At 43.2% G+C, this 27,489-nt stretch overlaps 1 protein-coding gene across 1 annotated transcript in view; it reads left to right on the top strand.

Annotated features, from left to right (window-relative positions):
* The window catches only part of LOC138156619 (xylosyl- and glucuronyltransferase LARGE1-like), a 314,361-nt gene that overhangs the window by 170,404 nt on the left and 116,468 nt on the right, over positions 1-27,489 (top strand). Inside the window, exon 2 of the mRNA XM_069082027.1 lies at positions 11,511-11,698. Coding sequence (XP_068938128.1) covers positions 11,593-11,698 — 106 coding nt within the window. The 5' untranslated portion in view covers positions 11,511-11,592. The remainder of the gene's footprint in view (positions 1-11,510; positions 11,699-27,489) is intronic.

Raw genomic sequence — 27,489 nt, 5'->3', positions numbered from 1 at the left:
AGAGAGAGAGAGAGAGAGAGAGAGAGAGAGAGAGAGAGAGAAAGGAGAGAGGGGGGAGGGAGAGAGAGAGAGTATATGTGTATGTGTGTGTGTTTACATGCTCCAATGGATAGAATGCTGGGTCTAGACTCAAAAAGACCTGAGTTCAAATCCAGTCTCAAGCACTTACTAGCTGTGTGGCCCCTGGCAAATCATTTACCTCTGTCTGCCTCAGTTTCCTCATCTGTAAAATGAGCTGGAAAAGGAAATGACAAACTGCTCCAGCATCTTTGCCAAGAAAATTCCAAATGGGGTCACAGAGAGGCAGACAAGACTAAAAAACACCAGCAGCAACAACTAATATGAAATTGGGCAAGACACTCCATCTGTGAAACAAGAGGGTTGCTCTCAGGTGCCTCTGAAGCCCTTTTCTTCTGAGGTCCCTTCCAGCTCTCCATCTGTGACTGTATTGCATTTGGTCAGTCAATAAGCATTCAGTAAGGGCTTACTTTGTCCTGGGCATTGTGCCCAATGCTGGGGATAGAAAAGTCAGCATCTACTCTATTCAAGGCCCTGTGCTGGGGAGCCTTTTGGAGATGCACAAATGGCTTGTGGGGAAAGGACCTAAGGACCAGGGGAGGCACATGGGCCTATAACTCTAATGGAAGGAAGAGAGAAATAAGTACGGAGTGCTGGGGGTGATGGCCAGGTCAACGGGCTGGACTGACTTCTTCCTGAGTCAGCCTCAGCCCAGTGAGAGGATGATTTCTCATGCATGAGGAAGCCAGCCTTCCTGTTGGTAAGCTTTATCCTGACCTAATAAAAGGGTCCACCCTCAAGACGTATCAATGTGCATTAAAGATCTGTTTGGCCAGACTTTCTTCAGAGAGGTTAAATATTGTAAGTAGGGAATTTGGATTATGCCTTGATTTTTCTCTTTGGAGCCTCTATCTGCATGGCCCCTGAGGTGGTGTTTTGCTGGGAGCCTATTGATGAGTCTATTAAACTGGAACACCTGCCCTTATTAAGCAGCCTGCAGACAGCAGAACATAATGCGAGGGGTGGGGATTAGGAAACGCAGCAGGATCGATGCACTTTGCCTCTGAGGAGCCCAGGGAACAGGCTTAGGGTGAGGAGATGAACCACATGCCTTCCCAAGGCCTGGCACAGGCAGGGATCTTATTGTAGAGCCCTCCTTTGATCCTGGGCGAGACTTGAGAAATGGGCTGTGTTGGACCAAATGCCAATCTGTCTCCCAGCATGTGGGGGCCATGGAGACATAGGGTCCCTAGTCAGATATCAGCGCCAGTGGGGTGTGGCGGAAAGAGCCATCACTGGATCCATATCCCAGCTCGACCATTCGCTACCTGTGTGACTTTGAGCAAGACACCATCTTGTGCCTAAGTTTCTTCAGCTGTAAGATGGTGGAATTGGTCTAGGGTTTCCTCCCAGCTCCAAATCTACGCTCCTGTCACCAGGTGAAGAAGAGGTTGATGATAATTTGACTCAAATCAACCATCATGTATTAGGGTTCCATTTGTACCTTACTAGACCAGTTCCAGGTGGTGAGGTAGAGTGAGTAGTCGTCTGACCTTGAAGACCTGGGTTTGAAAACCCTCTCAACACAATCGGGCTTTTTCATTCTGGCCAAATTATTCAGCCTCTCAGAACTCTAGACAGTTTTCTAAGATTGAAGATTTCGGTGAAGTTACCAGCCTGATGGAACAGAGGAAATTTCCTCACCCAGAAATTCGCTATGCCAGTAAATGCATAAGTCAATCCCCATCCCATAGGCCCTCCAAGAACCCCGTCTCTAATTCTCTGATTTTGATCCAGCTTAATGAAACATAAGTGGGAAATTGCCATATGTATTGCTTTTGTCCCTGAATACTAATAAGGAGGAGGAGGAGGAGGAAGATGTAGTCGTCGTAGTAGTGGTAGTAGTAGTATTTTCTCACCATGAGTCATCTCTTCCCCAGCATGGATAAAAATCCTTCCACTCCATGGTGGCCAGTTTTGGCCCAAGCCAATGCTGTTCCTTGCCTACGTTAATAATGCTACATTTGCTCCCCTCTCTCTAACATTTCACGTGGATAGCACTTTTCTCACGAATACTGTAAGCATGATTGCCCCCTCCCCATTTTACTTATTAGGAAACTGTAGCCAAGGGAGGGTGAGTGGATCGCTCAGTCATGTAAGCAAGCATAGGGTTTTGAATCTGGGGCCTCCTTGTCTACGTTTCCGGGCTTGTTCCTCCCACCTCGTTGCCTCTCTTCTTGGCCTAGTGTCATTAAGACATCCAGTCCAAACACTGTCACAGAACATTCAGGCTTGTGCTAAGAATCACTAAATAGAAACTGAATTCCAGCCTGATTTGTAGATTACTCCATGCAGTATTTCATCAGAGTGGACTAGCCAGTGGTGGGCTGATTGGCATCTGGAGCAGACAATCCCAGGTGGAAAATGGAGATGGTCCCTGACAGAATGACATAAGGCTTCATTCCATCTCCACATTTTCCACCAATTGTACATGTGTCCTGTGTCAGAGGATAGCTTTTTTTTTAAGTGTGGAGAGGGGCTGAGGGAAGAGTCAGGGAGTATGGGGAGGAACAGGAGAATGACAATTTTAAAAGTAATGTTTAGACTCTCCATGTGATAGAAACAGCACTGGTCTTGATACCAAGAAAGCAGAATTCAAATCTCCGCTCCACCAGTGGATAGCAGCACCTCACTGAGTCACAGTTTCCACATTGTAGTTACCTTGCCTAAACTCACCTTTGATGTCCGGTGCTGTGCTAATCACTAGGGACCAAAGACTATAACAACTCAGTGGTTTTCTTGAGGGCTTACCCACAGAGATGATGCCTTGGGGGATCCATAAGGTAATGGGTGAGAAGACCTTAATAAAGACATAAAACAGGGGACTGATTTTGACCAGCAGGGAGTTACATCTCAAAGCTAGTTGTTTCCAAGGTCCCTTGCCCCCAAGCTTCCTGTGACCCACTCATCACAATTTGGGGGAATTCTCAAAATTAGAATTAGGTCCTACCTGGATGGGACTTTCAAGGTCATCTTTTCTATCTCCCTCCTTTGTAACGGAAGTAATGAGTCTCGGATTGGTTAAATGACTTTTCCAGTGTTGCATGTGAGGTGTCAGAGTCTGGATTTGATCCCAGGTCCTCTGACTTCCCCCTGGAGAGTAGCCAGCAGCAAGGATTTGTACCCTTCTCTGCTCATGGACTTTTGCTGGTACTTCCTTTGCCCTGTGCCTTAGACATTACGACTACCTAGCATTGAGCTTCAATTTGAAGTGCATAGGCTCCTGGACTTGGAGTCACAAAGATATGGATTCAAATTCAGCCTCAGACTCTTACTAGCTGTGTGACGCTGGACAAGTCACAACCTCTGACTCAGTTTCTCCATCTCTAAAGTGGGGACCATAATAGCATCTGCTTCCCAAGGTTGTTGTGGAGATGAAATAAGGTATTTGTAAAGCACATATCCTAGTTCCTGGCACATAGATAGCTGTTTCTTTCTCCTCTTCTTTTGAAAAGCTCTGAGTTGCATCCTTATGGATGGAGTCCATTCTCTCCCCCCTCCCAGCATTCTCCTAGAGCTCCCAACTGCCCATTGTTACCTGCTCTGACATCTCTTTCTGCTTACTGACTTCATTCCCATTCTGGTCGAGGTCCTCATTTCTGATCTCCTGGATCACCCCTTGCCTCACATCTCTGCCCTCTCTGATCCTTTCTCTACAAAATTGTCAAAATGATCTTCCCCAGACACAGGGATGGCCTTAGCATGCCCCTGCTATAGTCTCCCCTGGCTGCCTAGTTCTTCTTTGTATAAAATAAAACCTTCTTATGCTGGCGTTTGAAGCATGTTACAATATAGCTTTTTCTATTCTTTCCTTATTCTGTCCTTCATCCCCTTTCTATTCCATATTGGTCTACTTACCATTCCTAAAAATTGCAAGGGAGCCTTTGCATAGACTGTCCTACACACCTCATTAATCACTCTCATTCTGCACCCCTCTGCACCTCCCCTGCAACTTCCTTCAAGGCCCAACTCAGGTGGGTGTCTATGAAGAGAAGCCTTCCCTCATTGTAATGGGAATGTAAATTTTAAAGATCTTCCCTGCCCCTAGGCTAAAGTGCACCTGGAGCCTGGGGTGGGAGGCTTGTTTTTCGGTAGATACTTTTTGATTGGCCAGGGGGCCAATAAGGTTGTTACATTCTCTGAGCCAGGAGAAGGCTATATAAGCCCTGATGTGTAGCTTTGTTTTGGTGCTCACTTTGAGAAGTGTTCTGTGATTTCATCAGATGAAACTCTGGAAAGCCGTTGTCCAGAGGGCCCCTCCCACCCCGGCTTTGAAACCCAGATGTTGTTTGGTATGGATGTAATGGATGGACATTTTGGAAACTGTCTATTTGATCTGTTTCTCTGTCTTGATAATTCTGTCTGTATACTTTGAAGTTCGGGGTGCTGACCTTTTTCCCCTGAACTAGGTAAACGATACATATTTGGCTGATTAAAGTAAGCTTGTTAACCCATTTTCAGTTGCTTTCCTTTGACAAAGAAGATCTAAGAACCTGTGTGAGCAGCCACCTTGGGGATACTGGGGTGCTTGCTGCTACACTCATTCCCCTGGTCAGGCTTCTCACTAGTTTCTCACATTATATTGTATTTACTTATCCATTCAGATGTCCCATTTCACCCCAATTCTCCCCCTTTCTCCCGTCCAGACAATATAAGTTCCCTGGGGACCTAGACTGCTTTCTATTTTTTTTTTTCTGAGTAACATCCATATGATGTAAGAGAGGTCATGGAGGAAAGTTGCCCAGGGTGTGCAGGAATGGATGGGTTAGGCTGTGGGTCATTGGAAGGCAGGCCCACAATAATGGGATCACATATTCCCTTGGTTTATTAGAGTGGTAGGGTGAAATTTTGCTCAGAGTAGATTTTAATAAATGCTTATTAAATTTTGTTGATTTTAAGACCACCCCATCACCCCCAAGTGAATAGAAAAACTTCTTGCCATAGCACAGGTCAATAACAAAGTCTTTTGGGTTCGGGAGCTTATTGAGGGCATCTCCAACACTCCAGATCACCCCACTCTTGCCCTAAACTGTGCACAAGAAAGGAAGCTGAGTTGCATATCTGAGAAATTCCTATGTACCAGACAAGTTTGTCTTACTCTCCTATTGCAACACTAGGGAGCCCTGTGCAGCAGAGGAAGGGAGGTGTGGTAACGTGCATCAGGTGCTTGGCTCCACTTTTGTGTGGAGGGCTGTGGTATTTGCATATTTGGGAATGATTTTCATTCCCACTCGGTGGTGATTAGGTGATGTTGGTTCCCAAATCCACTTTCTGTTGATACTTTTATTATGAATTGAGTTTTAAGGAACAAATGTGTTTCCAGAGCGAGGATGTGTGATTTATTCAAAAGTAAAATCCGTGTAGGAATTTCTTACCCGCTGTGTTTAATTTCAGAAGCCAGAGCTGTCATTACAACAAAACCCCCTCCCCAGACCCTGTTTTAGCTTGTGTATTTTCATGCCCATTAAATCTCTTTCTTCTGAAATTGAACATTTGCAGGTGTGGCGGGGGTGAGGAAAGGAAGGATAAGTTGTAAGATATTTGTGAATGTTATTGATATAGCAATAGTTATTAGCATTGATACCCCCAATTTCAGGTTTGCAAAACACTACGGTCAGTAGGTGGTCAACATTTAAATGCCTACTATGCACCAGGCAAGGTTCTTCTAAGTGCTGGGGAAAGAAGGAAGAAAAAGAAAACAGTCCCTGCCCTCAAGGAGCTTACAATCCATTGAGTGTACAAAAGGGTGATGAAAAAGATGGGGGGCAGAGGGTACTTGGCTCTGGAACCTGAGTCTAAAACAAATAGAGCAGCTGATGAGAAATGAAGAGTTAGTTTGAAAATTCTGAGTCTTCTCTAAAGAGAGGCTTTGGGGAAATTAATTCCCCATCCTCTGTTCCTCCAGTCTGAGAGGAGGGGCATTGGAGGGAACTGAGAGGGTTCTGGGCATCAAAGCTGAATCAGTCTCCAATATAATGAGATTTCAGGTGATGAGTTTATCCTCAGGGGTGCATGACATTTGTGGAGTCAAAGCTGAGCCCAGCAGCTGATGGGAGATGAAGAGTTTTGCGTGGTTCCCTGTTTCTCATGTGTATACATATCTGTGTATGCATAGTCTTATGATATACATGCCCCCCCCACACACACGTGTATCTTGTTGCATTAAGACACGGTCTTGATTCCTAGCTCTGCCTCTGATCTGTCATGATCTTCTGCAGAAGACCCTGAACTCCCAGGAGTGAAATAGCATCTGAGGCTGGGCAGGTTGGGAAGGATGCTCTAGGAGAGGTCTAGCTTGGAGGAATACGGAGGGAATAATCTCCTTGGAGGCTGCCCTGGGCAGGCCACGTCTGGAGCATTCTGTTCAGCTCTGACAACTACATTTTGAAAAGCAGACTGATGGTTAGAAGGCAACCTGAACGATAGAGCGTCTTGAGACATGCTGCATAGTAAGAGCTAATGATAATAACTGGCATTTTATAGCAAAATTTAAAATGTGCAAAATCCTTCCCCATTATCTCACTTGATCCTGACAGCAACCTTGGGTGATAGCTGCTCTAATATGTCTTATTTCACAGATGGGGAAACTGAGGTAAACCGAGGTTAAGGGACACAGTGATGTAAGACAGGGTTTGAACTCAGGTCTTCCTGATTCCTGGTCCAGTTGCTGTATCTACTGTACTACCCAGCTGTCTCATATGGGGATCAGGTGAAAGAACTGAGAGATTTTAAACCTGGATAAAGAAAGGCTTGGTAGCTTAAGGGAGTTCTTTTTAAGTATTCCAAGGGCTGCTGTCTGAAAAAGGAATAGACCTTGTTCTGTTACAACATAGAAGACAGAACTAGGAGAAAAGGAGAAGGTTGAAAGAAAATTTAGAAACTCTTCCCAAATGGGAAAGTTCACTGCCTTGGGAGTGTGGGAGTCAGCCCTTTGTCGAATGGATAATCTAGTTGGCTAGCATGATAGCAGGGAACTCCTAGTTCAAAGGTGGTTTGGAGTGGATTAGCCATGGTGTGGCCTGGTGAAATGATCCATGGGAGTCAAGAGCTCTGTTCAGATCCTACCTTTGTAAATTACTACCCGTATAACCTGGGACAATCCCCTCTGTGCCTCAATTTACTCATCTATGGGGGACAGTGGGTAAAGCTCCAGGGCTGGAGTCAGGAAGACTCCTCTTCCTCAGTTCAAATCCAGCCTCAGACACTCACTACCTGTGTGATCCTGGGCAAGTCAATTCACCCTGTTTGCCTCAGTTTCCTTATCTGTAAAATAAGCTGGAGAAGGAAATGGCAAATGACTCCAATACCTTTACCAAGATAACCCCAAATAGGGTCACGAAGAGTCAGACATTTGAAAAATGACGGCAACAAGGTGCAATGCAGAGAGTAGTTTAAATAAGCTCTAATATTCCTTCCAGTTCCAAATCAGTGAAGTCATGCACCTGTGACTTCTGAGTTCCTTTCCCGTGCTGAGATTTAAGAATTCCTTTTCTGTTTCAGCTTCCCATTTGTAAAATGAGGGTGTTGGCCGAGGTGCTCCCCTCCACTGCTAATGCTCTGTGATCTTCTGTCTTCCCTGTGACTTTGCCCAGGATTTTCAGATAGATCTCTTTGTTCTGGGCTATTTTAAGAGTCTCCTCTTAAATGCACAAGGGTGCATGACATTTTTGAGACAGGTAAAGTAAATTATCTTAAGATGAAAGACAAAGGGATTTAGGTTAGACCAATAAAAGACTGTTCCTTTGTTCGTGGATACGCAGATGTGTGAATGAGTTATTGAGGAAGGGTCTGAAATCTCTTCAGGAAGTCTGTCCAAAGGACTTTGCGTTCTGGTTCAATTCTGACAATTATAGGGCATGTTGTATTTTCCCTACACAATCCTGAGGATATAGAAATGAAAGGAGACATGATGTCCACCTTTAAGTAATTTATAGCTTAATAGAAAGGATAAACTTTATATAGGTCTATACATAGGTGTATACACAACACACACATATATATATATACATACATACATACATACATGTATATATATATATATATGAGTAATGATAATCACTTACATTTTTAAAGCATTTTAAAGTTTACAAAGGGGTTTCCTGATAACAGCTGTGTGGTAGGATGCAAATTATTTTTAATATGTAGAAGCATTATTAGTAATTAATAGTAATTATTTGTTATATATAATATATCATATGTACCATATGCATGTTAATATAGTAATAATTCATAATATACTATTGTATATTATAATTATTATAGAGTGGTGGTAGTAGTAGTAGTAGTAGTAGTAGTAATAGTAGTGGTAGTAATTAGTGGGTTCCCCTGCACTAGAGGCTTTCTAAATAAGGACTGTATAGCTGCTTGTCAGGCCTGATAAAGGGGGAGATGCCATCTGAGGTATGAGTTGGATCAGGTGACCTCTGGATCAGGTCCCTTCTAAACCTGCATCTATGGTTTTAGCATAAGGGGGAGAAAGACCAAGCCAAGGTCTAGTCACCCAGTTCACAAGCACTTACTGTGTCCCAGGGTACTGTGCTAAGTTCTGAGGACACAAATGCAAGGAACTTATATTCTAATGGAGGTGAGAGGAAGTACTCAGGTGGGGATTTGGTGGTTAAGTCTGGAGAGTGAAGCTGGTTGGCTTAGGGCTCTTCCCCAAAATGGGAGCTGTGCAAACTACTTGCTAGTTGGAGAAAAGGGTCACTAGCTGGTGTAGTAGATAGAGTCAGGAAGGCCCACTTTCCTAAGTTCAAAACTGGCCTTAGATACTTATTAGCTGTGTGACCCTGGGCAAGTCACTTCACCCTGTTTGCCTCAGTTTCCTCATCTATAAAATGAATTGGATAAGGAAATGGTAAACCACTCCAGTATCTTTGCCAAGGAAACCCCGATGGGATCACAAAGAATCAAACACAACTGAAACCACCAAACAGCAAATTGGGAGAAAGGACCCAGATAAAAGACCATAAGAATTTGGTAAAGGAAGAGAGAGATTTGAACTGGGGATATCTGGGAATGTTCTTAGGAGGATGTTGCTAAGACTATGGGTAAAAAGATTTAAATATGAAAGAGTTTATATGAATGGACTTAGAGTCAGAAGATCTGGATTTGAGTCCTGTCGGGAAAGTCATTGAACCTCTATGACTCAAGTTTTCACATCTACAAACAAGAGATAATTTTACTTGCTCTCCCTACTTCAGGATTTTTGTGAGGAGAGTAATGTGGAAACCTAAAAACCCCTTATAAATGTGAGTGATTATTAAAAGGCATGAGGCATGGGCCCTGTGTGAGAGCAATGAGACAAGTGATGGTGTTTCAAGTTATGGGAAAAATATATCAGATTTGACTGAAAATTGCAGTAAATAGAGGAGAATTGGACCAGAGGATTCCAGATTTATTGCAGGAAGAGCCCTGAGAGGGTTTACAGTATAATTTCCTTTCTCAAGCTTCTTCCCCAAACATATTTTATAATTGAGTTACAGACTTCCCTTCAGTTATATGAAGAGTGAGAGAGACAGGATCTGAATCCAGACCCTCTGACTTTAAGGCCACCGTGTTACACCAAAGAAAAGAACCCAAGTCCAGAAAGGCAAGATGAAGTGGACAACCTTAAAGTCCAAGTGACAAAAGGCTGCCTTCTCTATCCTAAGCAATAGGGAGCCACTGAAGGTATTTGGAGTAGAGAAATCATTGCACTTCTCCCGGGAGGATATTGGTACAGTACCCTCAAAGGCAACAGTTATCTTGGGGCTTCTTAGAATTCATGAGGGAAACAGAAATACTGAGAAATTATCTCAGCCCTTGAGAATCAATAGAAGATACGATGTACTTAGCAAAACCTGTGTTCAAATCCTGTCTTAGTAGACTGTGGCCTTCTCTTGGTCTCACCTTTGAAATGGGACTCCTTTTGCTCCAATCTAATTTTGAAGGAATTATTCTCTTCAGTGAGTTTTTGAAATTCTTTTTCCATCTGGCAAATGTGGTTTTTTAAGGCATTCTTTTCCTCATTGGCTTTTGGAGCCTTTTTTGACATTTGCGTTAGTCTATTTTTTAAGGTGTTATTTTCTTCAGTCAGACTGTTGACTCTCTTTTCATGATTTTCTTGCATTGTTCTCATTTCTCTTCCCAATTTTTCCTCCACTTCTCTTACTTGATTCTCAAAATCCTTCTTTATCCTGCCAGGCTGCCTTCAGCAGGAGATTTGTTTCTCTCTGTCACTTTGTGGGTTCTGTAGTTCTAAAATTTATTTAGAGTCATATTTTATAAGTATCAGAACTGGTTGGAGTGGGAGCTCACCCAGGTTTCTGCTTTTACTCCACCATCTTGGCTCTGTCCCCCAAAATGGGACTTCTAATAGCCCATAAGTCATAGGTATAAGTGAGAGGAAACAATGAGATAACGTCATATGTATCTAGCACTTTGGAGACTTTAAATTAAAGCATTTTTTTGTCATACAAATGTCAACTATTTGTTGCTGAGATCTATCTGACCCTTCCTGACCCCATTTAGGGTTTTCTTGGCAGAGACACTGGAGTGAGTGGTTTGCCATTTGCTTCTCAAGTTCATTTTACAGATGAGGAAACTCAGGCAAACAGGATTAGGTGACTTGCCCAGGGTCACATGGCTAGTAAGTGTCTTAGACCAGATTTGAACTCAGATCTTCCTGACTCCCAGATCTGGTGCCCTAGCCACTGTGCCACCTAAGTTACTGGAATTGTTAAGCCCCATTTTACTGGAGTCTGGTTAAGTGTCCTCATATATTTCATTTCTAAAATCTGGGCTAGTAATAGGCAGAAGCATACCTAGGGTATGGCAACTAGCAGTTTACCCTAGGGTTCTAGTCTTTACCGTGGACTGGAAACATTTAAGTGTAGTAGTGTAGAAATAACTGGGCTGAGGATCTGATAAATGAAAATCATTAGTTAAAATAGGAAGTTCCCAGGTGCCAAGTACAGGTCCTGTCCCCACACACCCTCTGCCCCTTCCCCAGCTGCTGCATCCCAAACGAGCTTTACTTCTCTCTTCCCCCACAGAGAATTAACTAAGATATAGAGGAGACTCTCTGCTCCCTGGGACCCCAGTTGGATGCTCTTTATGCTATGAAGCTGGCAGGTTGGGGACTTGTGCGAGGTGACAAATGGTAGCCGTAGCTTGGCTGTTTCATGTAGTACCCATATTGCAAAATTGTTGGAATCAAAACAGGATAATGTGTATAAAAGGCTTTATGAGTCTCAGTGCACTGTACAAATGTCAGCCTTTCTTCCCCCCTTTTACCACTCCTGCTGGGCTCTGAATGAATGCATCGTATTCACTGGAAGGCGCAGCTAGAAGGAAATAGAGAGCAGAGAAACTCCTTTGGGGACGTCTGGACATGGGTTACAGACCATGCCTATGATGCCTGAACTGCTTCTCCTTTCTCTCCCTTTCAGAAAGTAATATGAGGGACGCTGGGCACTCTACGCTCCCAACATAGGAACGGCGCCGTTGGGAGAGCTTGCCACTGCCGAGAGGATGCTGGGCATCTGCAGAGGAAGACGGAAATTCCTGGCTGCCTCTCTGACTGTTCTCTTCATCCCAGCAGTCACCTGGATTTACCTCTTTGCTGGAAGCTTCGAAGGTGAGGGCTGGGTGGGGAGGAAAGATGAGGGCCGTGGGGCCAGTGAGGAAGGAAAGCAGATCTGGCCTCCAGCCAGAGGGGAGGTGGAGGAAATGCAAGAGTTGGCCATGCACCCTTCTCCTCTCCATCCCTTTTCCTTCTCTTCAAAACAAGGATGTCCTATGGTAACTTGGGTAGTTTATGGGGGGAGTGCTGGAATTGGGGGGCTCAGGCTGGAACCCTGCTCCAGTCCCATGTTTTGTGAGTGTGAATGAGCTGCTGAACCTCTCTGTTGGCCTGTCTTCTTATCTGTCAAATGAGGAGATGGCCATAATGGGATTATATTGCCTGGGTTGTTGTGAGAAAATACTCGCGCACATATTTACCTAGCACTTTATGAAATCACACACACACACATGCATGTATACATTTAAATGCATATGCACACACATACATGTATAAACATATGTGCACATGCACGTACACATACACACATATGCGAATATGTGTGTATATATCTATATAGAGAGATATCTGTGATTGTTCAGTCATTTCAGTGGTGTCCAATGCTTTGTGAGCCCATTTGGGGTTTTCCTGGCAAAAAATAAAATATAATGTGTGTGTGTGTGTGTGTGTGTGTGTGTGTGTGTGTGTGAAATGACCGCTCACAGCAGGCCTCTTTATTTATCTCTCCAATTCTGCTGTCTCCTCTATTGCCTCTTTCCACCCAACCTTCCAAAGCTGCCCAACAATTCTCCTAATGCATAGATCTGACTGGGTTACTCCCCTCCTACAAAGCCCTTGTTGGCTCACTATTGACTCTAGGATTGAATGCAAATGCCATGACCTGCCATCAAAAGCCATCTATAATCTAGCTCCAATCTACCAAGACACAATTAAGCATCAGGAAAACCTTCCCTGATGTTAACTGGCCAAACAGGCTTGTTTTCAAGGGGGTAGCCGATCAGTTCTACAACTTGACCATTTTCCTCCATGCTTCAGGGAATAGCTCTCCCCATAGTCCACTATATTGTTTAACTACCAGGCTAAGTGATTCAGGGTGATAGAAAAACTCACTTCTGTGATGGTCCATTAGGATTATAAATCTTTTTTTTATCGTTCAGTCATCCAGTCATGTCCAACTCTACATGACCCCAAGGACAGTCCATGGGATTTTCTCGGCAAAGAAACCGCTGGAATGACCTTCTCCTGTGTGCACTAATTTTACAGATGAGGGAACTGAGGCAGACAGGTGGTTAAGTCACATAGCTATTAAATGTCTGAGGCTGAATTTGAACCCAGATCTTACTCCAGGGCCAGCACTCTATCCATTGTACCACCTAGCTGCCCCTTATAAATAATCATGGGATAGTATATTTGTAGAACTGCATGGCGGAACAGGGTTACCCATTGAGTCCTACACAATCATTTTTCAGATGAATAATCTGAGACCCAGACCAGTTAAATGATTTCTCCAGGATCACACAACTAGTCAATGGCAGAACTGGCATTTGAATTCAACTGTTCTACATTTATTTTTCCCCCATTATATCAGGGATTCTTAACCTGGGTCTGTGACCTCTAAAAGGCTCATGGATAGATTTCATGAAGTCTGTGAACTTGGACAGGGAAAAAATGGTGTGTCTTTTGACACACCATTTGGGAAGGGAGCTAATCTGATGTATTTTGTTTCACAATAATAAAAATAGAATTTTGAGAAGTGGACCAGAGGGCCAAAGAAGGGTCCATGATAAAGGGAAAGGTAATAAACCCACATAATAAACCATGCTACTTCCCTCTTCTGGTGAAGGGACTCAGCGGCAAGTCTGTGTGTTTATTGGAAGAGGCAGAAGCAATCCACTCCAGGTCCCTTTACTTATGTTGCCAATCTCCCCACATTTCCAAGATGGCCCGTGGAGACACTACCATTTCTGTAGTTAAACAGAAAAACTTGACAACCCATTTATGGACACCCTTGAATTTTCTGTTTCAAGGCAGGTGAAGCCATAAATAAGAAGCAAAGAATCTGCCTACATCAAGAGAAATTGAAAATGTAGAGTATGGGGGCATTTTTTTTACAAGTCTATTTAATTTCATTGGTTCTACCAGAAAGCATAGTTGAGACCAACCTCAGAGGGGAAAATACACACTCTTGAATGCCTGGGAGTTGGTGAGGATCTAGGAGGTCTATTATTCTCTTGGAGCAAAACTGACTAAATTAGCCTAGAGAAGAGAACACTTGTGAGGGGTAGAGTGGAGGAATGTTCATCTTTTTAAATTCCTAGTGGGTTGTCACAAGGAAGAAGTATTAGAGAGAGAGAGCCAGAGCCAGAGAGAGAGAGAGAGAGAGAGAGAGAGAGAGAGAGAGAGAGAGAGAAAATATTTATTTGTTTATTTTAAATATTTACCCTGTGCTGGCCAGTACACTAAGGATAGAGTATTTAACAATAGAAGCAAGGAAGACCATCCCTACCTACCCTCAAGGAACTTATATTCTAATTCTGGAAAACCAAATATGAAGGGGAGCTAAAACTGGGAGGGGGGTTGAGTTAGGGGCTGGAAAGGAAGGAAGATGCCTGGCTCTAGGCACGGGAAGGATTAGGTCTGTCATTGATGATACCCAGAGTTTAGACTCCCAAGAAGCTCCAAGAAGCTGTAGCGTGTGCAGTGACCAGACCCTGGTACCGTCTCAGCCAGATGGGCTAAAAGAGGTTGAGGGTAGCCAACAGGCTTCAAACGCATCAGTGAGTTACTTAGGGGATGTCTGTCTCAAGCATATGAAGACAATTTGTTCAAGGGCACTTAGAGCTTAGTCAGACATGGAGGCCCCCACGGTCATCCAGACCATCACCAGTCATCCTGGCTTTTGTCTCTGCCTCACTTAAATCCATTTCATGTACAAGTCAAGACAACGCCCTATGATGAATGAAAAACAACATAGAGGGTAGGTTTCAGATAAGGAGGAAAAGAGTCATCTTGTGGTGGGACAATTAATTTTGTGAGGTAGTGAGCCCTCTGTCTCTAGAGTGTGAGAATACAGGCAGCAGCCCATGATTGTGATTAATTTGTCCTTTACTGGCTGACAGGTGATAGAGGTCGCTCCTAGACTGGCTGGGCCTTGGACTTCTAACCTCTGAGGTATCTTTTAACTCTGAGATTCCTTCAAGCCACAAACATTTTTAGGGGCCTATTCTGTTCCAGGCACCCCAATGATACAAAGACCACACAATTCATCCCCTACTTTCAGGGAGCCGCCATTCTATTAGGGACAACCAACATGTAAAATACCTCCATAGTAAATGCAGATGATTTTGGGGGGAAGGATACTAAGAATGGGGGGTGGGATTGGTCTTGCCAAGGAGCTAGTGCTTGAGCTGAGCCTTGAGTGACACTGGGGGCTCTCAGAGTTACAGGCAGGAGAAGGGCTCCTTCCCAGGAAGAGTAGACAGTTTGTGTAGCTCAGTGATTCCAAGTACTTCTGAGTTAGTCTGTAGAATGCCTCCATTTTCACATGGTAGAGTGGAATTTGGCTCTGGAGTCTGACGATTGTCTCTAGGTGACCTTGGGCAAGTGACTTCATCTCTCTGGGCCTCAGTTTCCTCATTTGCAAGATCAAAATCTTAGACTCCATGGCTTCTCAGGTGCCTTTGACCTATAGATCTGTGATCGTTTGAGGCTGCTAGAGGATGGAAAAATGACTAGAGAGTCATCTTAGGATCAGAGGAAGGGGAGTTTGTGTTCCCTTTCAGACTCCCAGGGCAAGTCTCTTTGTCTGTGGGACCCGGAGCAAGTCTCATTTTCTCAGTCTCACTTCCCAAATTTGTAATAGGTAGGTCATACTACCACCTATGCCCTAGGGCAGTTGTTATCAGGTTGCACAGTGGGTAGAACACCAGACTTGGAATCAAGAAGACCTGAGTTCAAATTCTGTTATCTGATGCTGGGCAAGCCACTTAACCAACTCTCCTTAGTTTCTTCATCTGTAAAAATGGGGACGATAGCACGGATTTCCCACGAGTGTTGAGAGGGTCAAGTGAGCCCATCTTTGTAAAGTGCTTTGCCAACCCTCAAAGTGCTTCGACTCTGTCTCTGTCTCTGTGTCTCTCCTTCCTTCCTCCCTCTGTGTGTGTATGTGTGTACATATGAGGTAGATAGATACACTTCCATCTCCCCTTCCTCCTACTCTGTCTCCTCCTTATTGTTATTCTTACTATTTTCATTTTGTTAGCTGCTGTTATTGGTATTACTCACTGCTACCATTATTATTACCGGTATTAATTGAGGCAGTGTTAAGCAGCATGTATATAGAGATGTGTATATGTGCACACATGCACACATATACACACATATGTGTTATACACACATACATGGAACATGGACAGAGAGCCAACTCTGAGGTTGAGAGCCTCCCCTGCCACATGCTTTCTGGGTGATCAGGGCAAATCCCCTAGTCCTTCAGTATTCTCAGGAACTTTCTAAGATTATAAATTCCCGAGAAGGTGCCCTTGCAGTGATAGAGGGGGCTACTTTACCTGGGTGTTTCCTATTCCAGTGGAACGCCATGTCTGGCTGCTACTCCTATCATCGTCATCGTCTTCATCACTATCACTATATTATTATTTATTATTATTATTTGTGCTGTCTATTCTAAGCCTGGATTGGTGATCCTTACACGAGGGACGTGGATTCTTATTTGTCACCTCATGTAACAAATAGATCAGCATATTAAGGACCTGTGATTTCATTCAGGGGAGAATAACTTCCATGCATCATAATTTAGAAGTTAAATTCTTGGAGCAGATTCTTTGATCGTGGGATCTATGAACTCAAATAGAAAAAAAAAATACATCTTTATTTCAATTTCATTGGTTTCCCTTATAACCATAGGTGTTTTATTTTATTCTGTGAGTTTAAAACCATAATTCCGAGTAGTCTCTGGCCATCAGTAAATTGTCCATAGGGTCCATCTCTCCCTCTCTCTCCTCTCTCTTTCTCCTCTCTCTCTCTCTCTCTCTCTATCTCCACATGTACACATAAAACTCAATCACACACACACACACACACACACACACACACCCATTAAGAACTCCCATCTTAGAGTATTGTTTGAGACTCTAAGGGACTTGAAGGTTGCTCATATGGGGATGGGGTCAACAGTGGCATTTTAAACCCAAATATTCTCAACTCCCAAGTTCGGTATTCTTCCTACCATGCCCTGCTGCCTCTCATAGCTCATAACAAATGAGATGTAAATTTATTTCCATTTGTATTTCTATTCCATCTGTTACCATGTTCCTAGAATCACTCTTCGGACATTCTTAGTGCCTTCGTTTGGAGGTGAATATGGATTTGTGGGATAGTGGTGTGTGTGTGTGTGTGTGTGTGTGTGTTTAAGTCCTTTAGGAATATGTGTTCAGCTGTTATTGAGTTATTGGTGTGTGAAAAAGGGGGCTTTTCAGCCATTCAGAAAATTGTTCACACACTTTGCCCTCAGATAATTCATCCCTGGCTCTGTTCGGAGTCAGCCATGCTGTCACGTGGGTAGGCCTGGGTGAGAAATGTCTGCTTTATTTGAAAACCAAATTCCTTCCAATGAGGCAAAGTCTGAACATTTAAAACTGGTGTCATGAACAGGCCCAGGATATTAATTTCCAAACTGATTTAAGTTTGCAGGAACATTTGTCATTCCTGTAGCCGCCGTAGCTGTCTATGGTCTTATTAACTCCAATCTGTCTTCAAATGACCATGGGCAGGAGGTAGAGAACAGGATGTAGTGTTGGGAGGGGCCTTAGAGATTATCATTCATCCATTGATTTTTAACCGGGGCTCTGTGGATCAATTTCAGGGGGTTTGTAAAGTTGAATGGGGGGAAAATCGACATCTTTAGTTTCATTAACTTTTAACTGATCATTAGCATTTCCTTGATTATTTAAAGACATTAAATTATTATTATTTAAAATTTATTAGACTAACCAAGGTGTTCAGGACACAGCATAGAAAATCGTCCAAGCCTTTCATTTGGCACAGGAGTCAATGATGTCCCAGAGAGTTGAGATGGGCTCTTGGATCCTCAGTTCAGAGTACCGCCCAGTGACTTTTTTGTCCTGGTTGATCTCAGATGATGATATAGCAGGATATGTTCTGGATGAAGCCAGTGGATAGATGGGGGTGGTGGGAGTGATGGAGAGCAGTGATTACTTACTCTGCTCCTATAGAGGCTTTACATATGGCAGGGAATATTGTCCAAAATTATTTTAAAGGATTTTAATAGGGACTTTTCTCTTTGAACCCAGCACAGTGCCTGGCCCACTGTGGGCTCCTATCAGCTGACTTGGTGTAGTAGAGAAAGCACTAACTTTGGAGTCAGAAGCCTGGGTTTGAATTTTAGTTATGATTTTTAGTACCTGTGTGACCTTGGGAAAATAACTTCATATTTCTGGAACTCTATTTCCTCCTCTGTAAAACGCAGAGGTTGATAGAGGTAATCCCCATGGTGTCTTCTATATCTGGTATACTGTATTCTAAAGTCTTCCCCAAATCTCACATTCCATGTTCTAAAGTGCTTCTCAGCTCTGACATCCCCTGTTCTAAGCTGCCTCCAGCTCTGACATCCCACATTCTAAGCCTCTCCCATCTCTGACCTTCCCTGTTCTAGGGTCCCTTCAGCCCTGACATCCCCTGTTCTAAAGCTCCTCTCAGCTCTGATATCCCCTGTTCTAAAGCCTCTCTCAGTTCTGACTCTGTATTTTATATCCTAAGGACCCCTGTGCTTCTGACATGGTATGTTCTAAGGTCTCTCCTTCCTTTGACGTTTTATTCCAAGCTTCCTTCCAGGTCTTACAATCTGTGTTCTGACATTCCCTTTTATAAGGTTTCTTCCTTCTCTGACATAGACCTTGTGTTTAATTTGAAAGCAAAAAGATTCTTTAAAATTGTATGGTTATGGGGATGGCCAGGTGTCTCAGCGAGTAAGAGCACTGGCCCTAGTGATGGGATGACCTGGGGATCGAATCCGGGCTCTGATAATTAGCACCACACCCAGAAATAATTGGCCATGTAACCTTGAGCAAGTTACTTAACCCCAATTGCTTTAAAAAAAATTGTATGGTTATTTTATATGTCCAAACAGTGAACAGGGAGTGGATTTCCTCCCTTGCTCAAGCATCCCATTGGTAGGACTGCATATTTATCATTACAGAGGACCTCAAAGCTCATGTGGTCCCTTCCCACTCACCTTCAGAGAGAAGAAACTGAGGCCCAGAAAAGTTAAAGATTTGCCTAAATTAATGAAGGCAGCAGATTGCAGAGCAGAAATTCAAACCAAGGACTCCACCTCCAGTGGTCTTTCCACTGTAGGTCACGAAACCTCCCTCTCTCCCTCTCTATCCATTCTCCCAGTCCCCTCTCCTTCCTCTCCAATAAAAAAGTCCTCAAAGCTTTTGCCATCCAGGTAACAGAAAACATGTTGATGTTCTCTGGGAATAATTTGCCAGCAATCCTAACTCGACACTGGGGTGTGGGATGGCAGAGCATGCTTTGTCTCCTTTCCAGAGACCTGACTGTATCTCTCACTAAGGATATGAGGAGCTCCAGAATCTTGGCTACAAAATAAAGGGGAAAGTCGAATTTTTTCCCCGTTTCTACTGATTAGTTTGTGTATCTAAAATATTAGTTTGCCTCTCACTGGAGAATAGCTCCATGCTGTTAAGAATGTGCAGAGGAAAAGTTGGGGAGGAGGATAGTCTCACAGCCCCATCCATCTTGTCACTTGCTCCCACAGTCCTTACTAGAAGGCCATGGGGCCAGAAGGATCTTGACTTGTAGGCAGTGGTGTGTACTGAGAAGAGTTTGGGATTTGGGTGTCTAAGGGTCCGGGTTCTAGTCTCAGTTATCCTGTGTATATATACTGTGCCCAGTGTCTGGGTCCTCAGTTACTGTCCAAAATGAGAGGATCGGACCTGATAATAGTCGATAGATGATCTCAAACGTCTCTTCCAGCTCCAAAGCCAGCTTCAGGAATGAAAACATAATGAATTCCAACTCTGTTACTCTCTGTGTGATGTGGGGGAAGACAGGAGACAAGCATCTAAAAATCACCTACTCTGTGGCAGGTGCTATGCCAAGTGCCGAGGAAAGTGAAGACGAAATCCTTGCCCTCATGAAACTCTCCAAAGGCCAGGACAGGATGTAAATAGCTTTGTACACACAAGTGGAGTGTGAACTGGGTCATGTAAAAGACTTGGGAAGCCAACAAGTCGAGTAGAGGAGGGAGGGTATTCCAGGTGTGGGGGACAGCCAGTTTCCAGGCACAGAATCAGGAGACAAGTGCCATGTTGCATGTACAGCAAGAAGACCAATGTTGCTGCATCTTTAGAATACATGGAAAGTAGCAAATGGTTATGAGGCTGGAAAGGTGAAAGGGACCAGGTTGTAAAGAGCTTTTGAAGCCCAAGGATTTTATATTCGATCCTTTTGGTAATCGGGCTTGTTTCCTCCTCTGTGAAATTAGAGGTAAGCTTTGGACTAGGCAACATCTAAATCCTGTGATCCCAATTCAGGTCACCTTGGAAAGCAGCCTGCTTCTTCAGAAAATACACTAGTTCTTAGTGGTCATTATAAAATCTTCAGTTTTTCCAATTCAAGAGCTTACAAAAGGACCCTGTGGCTTGAATTGGATTGGTTACCAGGAAAGTTCATTGCACCTGGGTGTGTGAAATCTGCTGCACTGATACAATATGGAATTTCTCCCCAACTGGATCTTACTGACTTTTCTTCTAGCCTGAAAATCCCAGGCAGTTTATGATTGAAGATCGATAGCACAGTATTTGACTAGGTTGTAGAAGAGGGTAAGCCTGAGAAGGTGACACATTTCTTGAGAAGACTTGTGGTCCAGATATTTTCTCCCATGGTAAAGCAAAAACAATAATAAAAACACATCCAATGGCAAATTGACTTTTTCTATGGTGAGAAGAGCTTTGAATACTAGAGCAGGGGAAAGCAGATACAGAGCAAAGTTCACCTTTTCATTTTTAGTAACTGCTGAGGGCTTTTGGGAAAAGTCCTTTCTAAGCCTTTATCCATGTTTTCCTTTTAAAAACAAAGGGCTGAAAAAATGTTAGATTAAAAAAAATTTTTAAATATATGTCTCATTGATTCTATTTAACCACTACACAGAGGTCTTTGATGTATTGTAAAGTGAATAGAGCATTGTCCTAGAGTCAGAAGACCTAGGTTGAAATTCTCCCTCTTTAGCTGACTATCCATATCACAACCTTCCTGGGCCTCAGTTTCCTGAGCTGTAAAATGAGAGACATAGATAAAATGACCTCCAGTGTTCCTTCTGGTTAGAAATCTGTGATCCCATTATGTTAGTGGCGTTGGTTTGGGGTTTCAGAGAGGCAGGGATTCAAATCCTACCCTTGACTATGGGCATGTTAGAGAGGAAAGGACCTGGGTTTGAATCCTGACTGACACTTATTATTCGTGTCATCTAAGGCAGATAGATTACTTCTCTTTGGACCTCATTCTCCTCATCATCTTTAAAGTTAGGGGATGAGACAAGATGATTGGCTGTTGAATCAGAACACCTGATTTAAATCTCACCTCTAACTTTTATGTCTGTGTGACGTTGGGCAGGTCACTTAACCCCCTCTGGGTCTCAGTTTCTTCATCCATAAGATGACGTGGTTTGGTCAGAAAGCCATTGAAGTCCTTTCCAGCTTGTGATTTCACCCACTATCTCTACTCCATGTGAAAGTAGTGCTCCTAGCAAATGCTGCCCCCCTCCCAAACCCCATCCCCACTCCTGGCTTTTTGCCTCATCTAACTGGGACAAATAGGCCACTAATTCACTTACTTTAGTCTTCTCCATACTTCAGTGCAAGTTCTTGCTCCTATTCCCAGGACCCTTTAGAATATAAACTACCTGAAGGCAGGATTATAAATTTGTATATTCTCTCTCTCTCTCTCTCTCTCTCTCTCTCCTGTTCTTTTCTTTCTCTGTCTCTTTAACCTCTTGCCCCCCCTTTTCCTTCTCTTTCTCTTACCACCATCTCTGTATCTTTTTATTCATCCTTCATAGTCTCTGAATCACTCTGTGCCTCTGTCTCTCATGTTTTCTCTCTCTACCTCTCTTTCTGCCTTTCTCCCTCTTCCTAACATATCTGAAGTCCCTTTTGTTGTTTTTCAGTCATGCCCAACTCTTTGTGGCCCCATTTGTGGCTTTCTTGGCAAAGATATTGGAGTGATTTGTCATTTCCTTCTCAAGTTCATTTGACAAATAAGGAAACTGAGGCAGAGAGGGTGAAGTGACTTGCCCAGGGTCACACAAGCTAGTAAGTATCTGAGACCAGATTCTAACTCAGGTCTTCCTAACTCCAGGCCAGCTTGCTCTATCCATTGGACCACCCAGCCTCCCCACTTACAGATCCTTTAAGTTTAAGCACCTCCTTGAGGGCAGATTGTCTCTGTAACCCCAATGCTTAGCACAATGCAGATGCTTGGACTGATCTTCCACTCTGGCTACACATGCATGACTTGCATAATTCTCTGTGCACTTAGAAGCTGCAGTCATGACAGCTGTGGAGGTATGATAGAACAAGAGCCCATTTAGAAGCAAAAATATGAAGGTTCTGTTAGACTCTACATCCCCTTCCCCCCACCTCACAGTACATGATGCATTGATGTCTTCTATCCCAATGACACAAGAGAGATGACTTCTCTAGACAAGGTGAGCTGTGTCCTCTGCAAGCAGAACTCTATCCCTCTAGTGCCTTCTTTTGATCAATAGAGGCTTCAGATTTTTCAGTTGCAAAGGGAGAGATTTCAGCTTACTTCTTCTCAGGGGTTCTCCCCTTTCAGCCAGCCACCAGCTGCCCTAAGCTTTCTCGTTGTCCAGTCAATCCAGTTCCTTCTGATATCCTCCATTGCACGTGGCTTGCATGAAGCCACCAGCAGAGGGCACTCCATGCTTCATTCCATTACTAGGCAGCACCATTAAAGCTAATTAGTAAATTGGATTCTGGGGGCCAGGGAAGTGGTGGAAACTGAACATTTGCCCAAATGAGTTCCCAAGTGGGTAACAAAGTGTTCTGTCCACCTCGTGTACCTGTATTTTCCTTGGTTTATACACCACGTGTTGTATGGGGTATGTCACCTTGATGGGTCCTGAATTTACAACTTTCCTTCCTGGCTCATGTCATTGAAAGGAGATTTGTTTTTTTAGTTCAGTTTAAGCAGAAGTTTGAGCCTGAGGAGAACACTAATAATGGTACTGAATGGGTAGGAACTTGGTGGTCATTCAAGTCCTGCCCAGTGCCCTGAACTTAATTGGTTATTGACTAGATTGTTGGATCAGTATATAATGAACAATACCCTGCATTTATCTAGTGTTCCATCTCAACTATTATACGTGTCATTGATAAAATCTTGAACAAATTATGGCCCCAAACTGTGGCCTGTGACATTCCAGGACATGCCTTCCTGTAGGATGATAAATAAGTTTAATGTTGAAAGACTTCCTAGAGATCATGAAATTCAATCTCTCTTTAATGATAAGAAAACTGGGGTTCAAATATGTGAAATGACTTAACCAGGATCACTTAAATTGCATACAAAGGATTCAAACCCAAATTTTCTGCCTTGAAATATAGTGTTCTTTCAACTGTGCTGTATTAATATATTGTTTTTTTTCCCTCAATCAGTAAACATTTATTAGGTACCTACTGTGTTCTAGGTACTGTGCTAAGTGCAAGGAATAAAAAAAGAGACAAATGACAGTGCCTGCCCTCAAGCTGTTTACAGTCTAATGGGGGAGATAACATGAAAAGAAATATATGCAAAGCAAGCTCTCTCTCTCTCTCTCTCTCTCTCTCTCTCTGTCTCTCTGTCTCTCTGTCTCTCTGTCTCTCTCTCTCTCTCTCTCTATATATATATATATATATGATAGATGGGAAGTAATTAACAGAATGAAGGCACTGGGATGAAAAAGGATTGGTGATGGCTACCTGTAGGAGATGGGATATTCATGGAATTTAAAGGAAGCCAGGGAGGTCAGTAGGAAGAACTGAAGAGGGAGTGTGTTCCAGGAATGGGGGCCAGCCAGAGAGAAAACACCCAGAGCCGAGAGATGGAGTATCTTGTTTGGAGAATATCCAGGAGTCAATGTCACTGGCTTTGGGAGTAAGGTTTAAGAAGACATGTGCAAAAAGGAGTGAGCCTCTCCCCCATTGACCCACTTTATGGATCAAGGAATAAGCCATAAACAGTCCCTGTTAACTGACAAAGTACAGTCAGTGCCAAGACTCAACAGTCTGTTGATGGACCGAAATGCAAGAATCCAGTAAATAAATCACTCTCAGGAATCGGCACTTAGCCTCCCCATCTCTCTACTCACCTTGGAGTGTTTATCCAAAACATGAAATTAAGCAGTGGGTGAGGTACTCCTCTCTCCGCAACCTGATGGCATTCTCTCCTCTGTGCTAGAGCCATGCCTGCCGATGGATATGGCTTCACCAATTAATTATAAAAGCCCAGATTCATTTGTGGCTAGCTGTATTCATGGGGTTCATTAGACAAGAGATTCTAGGATACATTACGCCCATGGCCAGGAGCTATCTGGTCTCCTTCAATTAATGTATCTATCAGACCCTTATCTTCAGGACTTGTCTCAAGCCTGGATTCCAGCAGTTTAATAGAGGCAGTGAGAATTTGGAAATTATATTGAAGAGACAAGCAAAAGTAATGGTCTGTGAAACAGGGAAGAATAAAGAGAATTGGGATTATTTGCCCTGGAGATGAAAAATAAATCTGAACCGGCAATAGATTTGTAAATATGTGAAAGATGATTTATGAATAAGGCTGTGGCTAATGCTTGCTCATTTTCTCTGGAGAGAGAGACTAACTAGTTCTTTTAGACCTCGGCTTGGGGAGTGGGGGAGGGGAGTTTCTCTGTGAAGACTTCCCTGATCCCCCAAGTTCTGGTGGTTTCTCTGTCTTCAAAAGCCATGTATTTACACCATCTGTTTACATGGGATGTTATCCGACAAAATATAAGGTCTTTGAGACAGGGACTGTGTGTTCTTTATCTCTGGGGACTTGATCCTCTGATCCCTGAAATCCTTGCCCAGGAGCCCCACAGCAATCTGATGAGTGATGCTCCATCAATGACTCACTATATACAGCCAGTTTCAGCCATGCTTTCACTCATTCAGCAAACAATTATTAAGCTCCTACTTTGTTTCTGGCACTGTGCTGATTACTGGAGATACAAAGAGACAGAACATAATAGCTGCTGCCCTAAAGGACCTCTCTAATCTAGTGTGGTGCCATGAAGTTCAGTGGCCCTAAGGATTACAGGAGAGGGTTCCAAATGCCACCACGAATTCTTAATATCTATCCATACTGGGCAAGTCACTTGCCTCCCTAGGTCTCCTTTACCTCATTTCTAAAATGAGGGGTTTGGAGAACATGGTCTCTAAACTTTCTTTGTGCTTCACAACTTATGATCTCGTATGGTCCAATGAGCTTTCCACCTTGATCCTGTAAATGTGCCCTTCAGGGAAACAGACTAGAAGTTAAAGGTCTAATGGAACTTATCATGAACTTATCAATGGGGTCATGGATAACTGTAATGGCTTTGGGAGCTGTGAGGAGGGAGAGACTGGGGAGGGAATCAGGGATGGCTTAGAGTAATGAGCTGGGTAGGATAGGTAGGATTTTAAAAAGTGAGAGAATCCTAGATCTTCAGCTTAGGGTCTCAAGAGGCCAAAGAGTTCAAGTCTCTCCCATTTTACATATGAAGAGACAAAATCCAAGAGATGTGTATATATTGATCTAAGACCACACAAGTAGGATGTAGCTTAGGTGGGATTCAAGCACAGGTCACAGGGTCTTAATGGTTTTCCTCCTGTTAGAATGTTGGGTCCTTCAGAGCAGGGAAGGTCTTGTCTTTTCTCTTTGTATCCCAATGCTTAGCACAATGCTTCATAAATGGGTTTTTTTTTTCATTCATTCAAAGAGTCATAGATTTAGGACTGGAAGGAATCTTAAAGGTTATATAGTCCAAGAGTTCTTAACCTGGGGTCTATGGACTTGTTTCTTTGATATTTTGGTGAGTCCATTTCAATAGAACTGATTTCCTTGGTAATCCTGAAATTCTATTTAAGAAGCAAAATTTTCAGAATTTCTGGCTGGGTAGATAGACTCCTACCTGTGAAACCAGAAGGCCTTGAGTTCAAATCCAACCTGAGATACTAGTTATGTGACTCTTGGCAAGTCACTTAACTTCTTAGCCTCAGTTTTCTGATCTTTATAAAGGGTATAAAGCATTCATCACAGTGACTGGCCCATGATAGGCCCTTAAGGAATGCTTATTCCCTTCCTTTTATTTTATACAGCAATATTCTATAGATTTATAATTATATTTATATTGTATTAATTATAACTATAATCATTATTCTAAGAAGAGAGACATAGGTTTCAGCAGACTACCAAAGAGGTTTAGGACACACCAAAAAAAAAAAAAGTGAAGAACACCTAATTATGGTTTAACAACCTCATTTAACCAATCAGGAAACTGACATGTGATGAGGTCAAATTATTTTGCCTAAAGACACACTGGTAGTGAGCACCAAAGAGAGGACCTTGGACCTAATCTAGGGAACCCCCCCCACACACACACACACACATTTTACAAATGAGGAAACTAAGACCCAAAGTGTCTAAGTGACTTGGTATCATAGGCTCACCGCAGATAAACATTCTCTTCAAGTTGTCAAATCTCCCATCTTTGCTACCCTGAGGGAGACCCAGTAAGTAAGCTAGATGCTTTCCATGCTTTCTTTGAAGGCAAGTCTTTGGGGCTGTCCCAAGGATTGATGTTTTAGGTAAATCCATCTTAGTCTTGATGGGCTGGGACAACTGAGGCAGGGAGAAGATCTCAATCACCTGAGGCAGGGGTATTTTTTTTTAGACTCAAGGCTTTTCAGAAATTGTTATGATGGTGTAATAGGGTCGTTTCCATCTCATTCGTTCCCTGGTGTCCAACCAAGTCAGATTGTATCTGCACTGTTGTGTTTGGTACTGAGCATCACTGTTTAGAAAGGATATTAATTAGCTAGAGGTCATCTAGGTGAGGGCAACCATGCTGGAGAAGTATCTCAAGACCATGCCTTTGGAGAATCAGTTGAAGCCTGGAGAAGTAAAGAGTTGTGAGTGTGTGCACATGTGTGTGGGGGGTTATGTAAATGTGTGGGGGGGGACATGGGGGCGGGCATATGACCTTAGTCACTTCTACAAGTATTTGAACTGTCACATGGAAGAGGAATTGGATTTGTTTTACCCAGCCCCACAGAGAAGAAAGAGGAGTAAGGGATCTAGATTAAAAAGAGACCGATTTCAGCTTGATGAAGGGAAAAACCTCCTAGCAATCAAGACTGTATCAAAGTGAAATGAGCTGCTTTGAGGGGTGGCGTTTCCACCCTCATTAGAGGCTTTCAAGTGAAAGCTGGCTGGTCACTTGTCAGGGATGTTATGGAAGGAATTTGTGTTGGAGTAGATAGCCTACAAGCCCTCTTTCTACTCATTTGATGATTCTGTGACCTGAGAATGATGTGCTTCCCCAGGCATCAGACTCCATCCCCCTGCAGTGGTTGAATGATGTGAAGTTTCTCCAAAGTACACATCATTTCCCCTGTAAAGCTGGCTGATTGTCCAAATCAGGTTATGGAGTCCATGGTTTTGGATAGCTTCAGAGGGCTTGGCAGAGAAGCCAACCTAATGGTTTCTTGTTATGCTGTTTTCAGCTTTCTTCA

Source organism: Petaurus breviceps, unplaced genomic scaffold (genome assembly GCF_028583685.1).
Source record: "Petaurus breviceps papuanus isolate PSGF00001 unplaced genomic scaffold, PetGlider_PUasm1.0 156, whole genome shotgun sequence".
In the NCBI taxonomy this organism is placed as follows: Eukaryota; Metazoa; Chordata; class Mammalia; order Diprotodontia; family Petauridae; genus Petaurus; species Petaurus breviceps.
This window is presented reverse-complemented; position numbering and strand designations above follow the sequence as displayed.